Source organism: Asparagus officinalis, chromosome 6 (genome assembly GCF_001876935.1).
Source record: "Asparagus officinalis chromosome 6, Aspof.V1, whole genome shotgun sequence".
Classification (NCBI taxonomy): domain Eukaryota; kingdom Viridiplantae; phylum Streptophyta; class Magnoliopsida; order Asparagales; family Asparagaceae; genus Asparagus; species Asparagus officinalis.
Window position 1 is genome coordinate 8,813,911 of NC_033799.1, and position 8,660 is coordinate 8,822,570.

Consider the following 8,660-nt stretch of genomic DNA (forward strand, 5'->3'; position numbering starts at 1 on the left):
GCACAGAAGAAAGCCCTACATAATAAGTGGGTCTACCGAGTCAAGCAGGAGAGTGATGACAACAAAAGATATAAGGTCAGATTAGTTGTAAAAGGATTCCAACAACGGGAAGGAGTGGATTATATGGAGATATTTTCCCCCGTCGTGAAGCTTACAACCATCAGAGTGGTGTTAAGCTTAGTAACTGCTGAAAATCTCTACCTTGAGTAGTTGGATGTGAAGATTGTCTTTCTTCATGGTGACTTGGATGAAGAAATCTACATAAAGTAACATGTTAGCTTCATTGAGGAATGAAAGAAAGAGATGGTGTGTAGGCTTAAGAAGAGCTTGTACGGTTTGACACAAGCTCCAAGATAATGGTACAAGAAGTTTGATAACTTCATGCAGAGCAATGGCTATGGAATATACAATTCAAATCATTGTTGCTACTTCGAGAGGTTTGAATCCAACTATATCATATTATTATTGTATGTTGATTACATGTTAGTTGTAGGACCGCGTTTAGAGGAGATAAATAAATTGAAGAAGCAGTTGGCGAAAGAGTTTGCTATGAAGGATCTGGGTGCAACAAAACAAATTCTTAGGATGTGAATCAGTTAGGATGTGACTGAAGGGACGTTGAGGTTGAGTCTGGCTGAATACATTGAGAAAGTACTTCAGAGATTCAACATGGAGAATGCTAAGCCCGTTGGCACGCCCCTTGGAAGTCAATTTAGGTTATCTAAGGAGCAATCACCCAAGATAAATGCAGAGATGGAGCACATGAGCAGAGTGACTTATTCATCAGTCATTGGTAGTCTTATGTACGCGATGGTTTGCATGAGGTCGGATATCGCCCATGCAGTGAGAATTGTGAGCAGGTTTGCAAGCAATTCAGGGAAACAACATTGGGAGGCTGTAAAGTGGATATCATGATACTTAAGAGAGACTGCGGATATACCACTGTATTTTAGGAGGAAGAAGTTGGCACTGCAAGGATACGTGAATGCAGACTTTGCCGATGATCATGATACGAGGTGAAGTATCACGAGGTATGTTTATACTTTAGCATCGACAGCAGTAAGTTGGGTCTCACGTTTACAAAAGATAATAACATTGTCCACAACTGAGACAGAGTATGCCGCAATAACTGAAGCCAGCAAGGAGATGATTTGGTTAACCGAGTGCCTGGAAGAGTTGGGTTTGAAGCGAGGGAACATAGTTTTTTATTATGATAGCCAGAGTACTATACACCTTGCCAAGAATCTAGTATATCATACCAGAACGAAGCACATCGACGTACATTACCATTTCATATGCTCGTTGATAGATGATGAAAAGTTACAGTTGGAGAAGATTTTGGGGAGCTAAAATCCTGCAGATATGTTAACGAAAGCAGTGATCATTGACAAACTGAAGTTGTGCACAACTTCAGTTGGCATTCACGCGTAGGAGATGAGGGCGAAGCCACACTAGGAGGAGGTGGGATCACCAAGATTGATATTGATTGAAGAATAAAACTTTTTCGAGGTAGGAGAAGATGCTTGCGAAGATGAAGGAAGTTCATGAGAACTCGTTGATGATGGTTTCATCTACAAGTAGGAGATTGTTGGTCTTGGATGTGTAGACCGAAACCTGGAATCAAAAATCAACAAGTAGCAGAAAACCAAACCATCAGTCAACTGATGGAAGAACCCCAGTCGACTGATGCGACTGTAGGAAACGAAGCTGGAAATCACGCTCTGGTAAGTCGACCGACACAACGCAACCAGTCAACTGGTTCGTGCACGAGCAACCTTGTAGAAAACATAGTTCTGGCCAGTCGATTGATGCACATCGACTGATGTCGAGTCATACGCTTTCCTGGTTCGGGTTGGACTCCTGTTTGAGCTAGAGTTTATATATATATATATATATCACATCATTCCCTTTTTTTTTACGATCCGCTCCGTTGAACTTGATCTGCACGTTCTTAAACCCAAACACACCAATTTTAGGGTGAACCCGTCATGTTTTGACCCTTCATCCACTCGCCGCAAATTTAACGGTTTCAAATGAATAGAACTTTTTATACGGCTCAACAAAGGGTCAAAACACGACAAGTTCACCCTAAAATTGGTGTGTTTGGGTTTAAGAACGTGCAGATCAAGTGCAACGGAGAGGATCGCAAAAAAAGTTATGGAATGATGTGATTTTAGGCCGCGTCCTTCGGTTGGAGCCTAGGGTGTCACCTTAGATTCACTTTTCCTATATATATATATATATATATATAGAGAGAGAGAGAGAGAGAGAAATATGGAAAAACTTGGTACCAAGTTTCTCCATTGAACTTGGTAGTGAGGTGGCCAAATCCCCACCCTACATCACGCCTCGAAGAGAGAGCCTCACCTACTTTTAAAAATAGGCTCCATCTTCGAGGCGTGATGTAGGGGGGTGATTTGGCCAATGTACGTGGAAAAAAGAGGGATTTGAGAACACTTTGAGATCAGAGATCTTAGAGAGAGAGTGTGTGTGGCTGTTTGCAGGCATTGTAATCTTCATCAATATTAAAGGAATTTTCTGGTGTGGCTCCCAAGGACGTAGACACGTTTGCCGATCGAACCTCGTTAAATCTGATGTTCTCTCTTTGTTTATTCTTTCCTGCAAGTTTTTTCTTTTATTTGTTGTGATTTCTTGCTTGCCTACTTTCGACACAAGATCCGAAAGGGCACGTGTTGCCGCTGTGTTCAACCCCAACAATTGAGACCTGGAATATTTTCATACAAGGATACCCTTTTTTCTAATATCGGCTTTAGATCCATAACAGATTGAATTTGAATATGGCTTTCTTTGGTGAAAATTGAGGTTATACTTTTATATTCTAACATGTATATCCGAGTATACACATTATATTGACCAAATGAATATCCACACCCATCGATTAAAAAGAACACAAATATGCAATCCCATCTGAAATATCAAACTTAATTTATATATAAAAAAACTTCATTCTGCTAGCACAACTACTTAATTAGAGATTCAGCATTTTTTTTTCGGTTGAAAAGTTAACTACATACTTCCCATACATTTCTTCAGTGAAAGTGATAATTCTTTTGACAGACTTTTAGCTACTCAAGTTTCTCTTCATTTACATGACCAACATCTCTCTCTCTCTCTCTCTCTCTCTCTCTCTCTCTCTCTCTCTCTCTTTTCTCTCTCTCTCTCTCTCTCTCTCTCTCTCTCTCTCTCTCTCTCTCCTTTTTAACAAGGTTCGGCTACTAAGCATCTAGCACGCCTCATGAAAACAAAAACAACTTTGATACAAGATTCATGAAAGAAATACCCAAAGGGATATTGATGGTGACTTCCACTTAATCTTTTGGTTCAAAACTTTTTTGAAGTTTTTGTGTTACCTTTCTCCCTCCCGTTCCAGCCCCCCAACTTTTGGATGACAATTCGTCTTCAGTTCACCAAATTGTCCAAATGAGGTCAAAGAACCATGGTCCCGTGAGTGCAAAAGGACAGCTCAATCATAGAATCAGCTTTTTCTTTCCCCCCTCCCCCCTTACTGTTTTGCGTGATGGGATGGCTGAGGGAAAAGTATCGGAGGACACGGATTGATCAATTCATGGATGAAGACGGACTGACCAAATGGCAAGTCCCTGTCCCTTTCCCTTCTAGATCAGATATCGACCAGCTGACGACCATCGCGTGCTTATACTTTTCTTACGTACCATGGAAATTTATCCGTAATTAATGCAGAGGGTAAAACGGTCAAGTTATGCGAAACTAATAGTAGGATATTTTTTTCCCCCTCTTCTCCAACTGTTCTCACTAGGGGCGCTAAACCGTATCCGTATCCGAGAAAATGTCTGTAACCATATCCTAATAGATATGGTTACTCAAATCTATAACCGATAGGATATGGTTACAGATATTGTTTTGTAGTGAAATATTCGTATCCGTATCCGAAATATCCGAATACACATTGGTCATACTCTTACGATAGTTTCGATTCTTAGATTATGGATTTGTGGTTAATTTTGATGGTCAAGATGTCTAATATTAGCTTTTCAATCATAACGAACATATTAACGAACTCTTTTGTATCACATGACTATATTTTTCTAAATACTATCTAGTTTTCTCATATCCTTTTTGTATTCAGATACATATACGTTTATATATCCGCATCTATATCTGTAACTGTATCCGATTTTGGTGGATATGGATATAAATTTTTCTTATCGACGTATATCTGTATCCGTATCCGTATCTGAGATCGGTAAACGGATATAGATATGATAAGTGTCATATCCGAGTCGTATCCGCTCCGTTAACACCCCTAGTTCTCACCATTTGGTTGTTCCGCATATCTTTAATCACTTTCATATATACAACTACTCTATCACGAGCTGTTTCTACCCAAACAAAAGTCATAGCTAAATCTCTTCCCTTTTATCTCTCCCTGACAACCACATGACACCTGGACACGGCTGCAATAAATAGCCACTATGTTTTGGTTCCTTTCTATTATCTCAACAGAAGAGAAGAGGATGAGGGTCCGTTCGGTTGGTAAAAAAAACATGAAAATTAAAGATAAAGGAAACATGTTTTCTATAATAGGTTGATTTTTTGTGTTTGATTCACTTCTTAAAAATAAAAAAAAAAGATGAGATGAGATGAGTTGTCACCGTATTATTGGATGATATGAGTGATTTTTAAAGAAAGAAATTATAAAAAATGTTTTGAGGTTGTTTGGTTGGCTAAAAAAAATAAAGAAATGAATTATAAGAAACTTATTTTCTTGTTTAGGTTCTTTTCTTGTGTTTGGTTAATTCTTAAAAATAAAAAAATAGATGGGATGAGATGAGTTGTCATTATATTATTGGATAATATAATGCATGCTTAAGGAAATCAATTTTCTTTTTTTAGGAAATGAATAAAAATAAAATGTTAATGAGATGAGATGAGTTGTCACCATATTATTGGATGATGTGAGTGATTTTTAAAGATGAAATGAGATGAGTTGAATGATATGATCAATTTCTTGTGTTTGGTTTATTTTTAAAAGTAAGAAAGGAGATGAGATGAGATAAGTTGTTGGATGAAAATAATATTTTATTACATGTTGTGGGTGATTTTTAAAGATAAAAATGGATGAAAATAATATTTTAATAGTTTTCTTATACCAATTTTCTTTTCTTGGTTTTTAGGAAACCAACCAAACGGACCTTAAAGAAAATGTATGAGTCTGCTTAACATAACATAATAGTGAAAATATTAGTGTCAATCCAAAAACAACGACATCTTTATCACTTAAAACGAAATATGTTTTGATTTTGGATTATTTACGTATACAACCCCTCAAATTATGGATATTTACAAAGATACCCTAAACCTTAGTATTTACAAAACTACCCATCAAATCATCATACCCCTAAAATTAACAAAACATCAAGTTGACGCTAAAATTTTAACTATTTAGTTGATAATCTTTATATCGGGCTAAAAATTAGCTCTTTAAAGTGGACGATTAAGTACTTCTAGGATAATTTTTTTCAAAATTGAAGACCTAAGGTATATCTTTGCAAATACTAAAGATTTGAAGAGTATTATCACAAATACCCATGATAAGGGGAGAATAACCCATTAATTTTTAACGAAACGGTCTTCAAACGATAAACGATGGGAAGAAGAAAACAAATGAAACGGTCAAAATCGGCAGCGGCCAAGCGACAAGCATGAACACGAGAGTGCACCCAACACCCGATCTTCACCGGTTAAAGCGTCCTATTTCCTCTCTTTTCCCAACGTGAGAATTGCAACATGGTTCTAAACGCATATGATTTCCAAACAACTTATTTAAGTATATGATGAAATGAATAGCTGCATACAAAACAAAATGCATGAGATGACAATGCGCATTTTAAATAAATGGCCTTGTAAGTTTAAATGCCAGTTTTAAAAAAAAAAACGGGGAGGAGCTCTTATGACCGACCACAAAGATTTTGGACACAATTATAGAGAAAAACTCTAAACATCAGCAGGCATGCCCATTATGCAGCTTGTTCTCTATTTGAACTTCCAAAAGATAGCACAACTTCAAGCAAATATTAACAGTAAAAAAGCAAAGTTTAAAAAAATAAAATAAACAACTGAAATAACTGTCAAGTACTTTCACTTCTCAGAACGGTATGTGATACTGCCTTTTTTGCTGCAGGCTGAGAAATCATATGGTCCAGATGCAGTTCAGTTTTTTAACATGACCGTCACTCTTCAAACTCATGCATATGATCCAAGAGGTAATTTGCTGTCATCTCCTCATTTTTGTTGCAAGCAAAGAACACCTCCAAGACGAGCGCCCGATCAAATCCCATCGCCTCAAGCTGACACAAGAAATGCTAGGGAAATTAGTAAATTCTACAGCTACCAATACCAATATCGTAATTATATAGCAATCGTCCGGAAAAAAAAACGTTTTACCAGGTCCTTGACTACTCGGATAATCAAGAAAATCAAGAAAAAATTTTAACATCGTCACTAGATTATCCATCAAATTACCCTGATTACTTAAATGAGAACTTCTGACCCTAACCCGTACAAATTGCCCTGATTATTTAATGGCCTGTTTGGATGGAGAGTAGAGAGGGGGGAGGGAAGGGAAATTTTATTTTAACCTTGTTTGAGAGTTTCATTTAGGAGGGTAGAGGAGGGGAATGGATGAGAAATTTGGCCCAAATTCTTACACCCCAAATTGGGATGTAATGGAGGGGAAGGGAAGGAAGGGGAATTTTTTCCCTTCCTTCCCTTTCCTAAGTAAACTCCCAAACACACCATAAATGAGAACTTCTGGAAGTCATTATAGTCTCTGACCTACCCTTAAGTACTTGGATGAGGTAGTCTTTAATTGTCTTCAATGCCCTAAAATCTGAAGAAAAAAAAATTGGAGGCCCTTTATTAGGGTTCAATTTTCAGTGCCCTCCTAACTCAACATTGAGACAAAACCATTCGTCATCCTCCTTTATTTATGGAAGTGGGAATTCAAGCAATCTCAAGTAGATGCAAGGATAGCCAGAAATTTTATCACTGCTACTCAAACAATTCATGCAATAATTATATTCTGCGAAATATAAAAGGAGAGGGCAAAACCAATTTGGTATATCATGTTTTATTCATCATTTTCGCTATTTAGGATCTATCATTAGGCATGATGATGAGATAGAGGATGATGTCGTGCATCGAATAAAATTAGGATGGGTGAAATGGAGGAGTGCTTCGGAGTCTTATGTGATCGTAGAATACCAATAAAACTAAAGAATTATAGGACGGTTATAAGACCAACTATGCTTTATGGGTCTGAATGTTAGGTAATTAAAAAACATGTTCAAAAAATAAGTATAGCAGAAATGAGAATATTACGATGATTTTGTAGGTACACCTTAAAAGATAGGATAAGAAATGAATGCATCTGTAGTAAATTAGAGGTTACGTCTATTGAGGATAAAATGAAAGAGAATAGATTAAGATGGTTTGCTTATGTACAAAGGAGACTCCTTAGTGCACCAATTAGGAAAAGTAATAATATTAGAGTTAATGAGGTTAGAAAATCTAGATGTTGACCTAGAATGAATTGGTCAGAAACAATTAAGAATGATATGTTTAAGACTAACGTAACAGAGGAAATGACCCACAACAGAATAAAATGAAAAAATAAGATTCATGTAGCCAACCCCAAACATTTGTGATAAAGGCTTGGTGGTGGTGGTGGTTGTATGTTTTATTCATCATCAAAATTACTTCTCATAGAACTCATTTTTGAACTCGAGTATAAATATCTTTCTGTACAATGTCATTCTAAAATTCTCAAAAATGTACCCTATCCTACTTTTTATTGCCAACGGAAGATGAAGAGTGTGTTTGTGTGTTTTATTTTTTGGGTGTGGGTGTAAAGAGATCCAATCATTTAAGAATATTGTATCATGCATGTCCAAATTTTCATACTTGATGAAAATAATTATAATCTCTATTCATTTTTCTATGCAAAACTAGCATTGTGAAATTCTAAAAAATAACAAATAACTGTCATGATCATGATTGTGTAAATTACGGGTGAATTTCAACCCCCCCCCGACAAAAAAAGACCCCGGCATTTCCCAGATAACCGCCCTCAACTTTCAAAATCTCTGTTAAGTTTTTAGGTTCTTAGAAAAACCCCTTCAATTTTTTTGCTTAGTTTTTTTTAGAAAGGGGGTGGTGGTGGGGTGTCAAACCTTAAAGGGGGTTTTTGATGTTTTGAAAGTTCAGGGAGTTATCTCTGAAATGCCCACACTTGAGGGGGCTTCACAACATAGCCCCAACCCCAAAAAAATCACAGAACAAAAACAAAATAAACACACACAGAGAGAAGAGAGAGAGAGGAGAGAGAGAGAGAGGGGTAGGTTAGAAGTAACACAGTTAATTTGGGGATTTTCTTGCAAAACTTAAGGGGTTTTTTTGACATTTTGAATGAAAAGGGGGTTTATCTGAGAAATGCACAAACTAATAGGTGTTGATTAAAGGAATAATAAGAGTATAGTGATTAATCATCTTATACCTATATAAAGAATTGAAACCTATTGTAGAAAGAGTGGACGTCAAAAGAATGAAATGTGGTTGAGAAAGACTACATCTTCTACCTATCTTCTTTTTTCTTGAACCTC

General features: G+C 36.8%; 1 protein-coding gene across 1 annotated transcript in view; it reads right to left on the bottom strand.

Moving 5' to 3' along the window:
* Positions 5,980 to 8,660, bottom strand: part of LOC109844419 (ubiquitin receptor RAD23d-like) — a 15,075-nt gene continuing 12,394 nt past the window's right edge. Inside the window, 1 exon segment of the mRNA XM_020413429.1 lies at positions 5,980 to 6,347. Coding sequence (XP_020269018.1) covers positions 6,231 to 6,347 — 117 coding nt within the window. The 3' untranslated portion in view covers positions 5,980 to 6,230.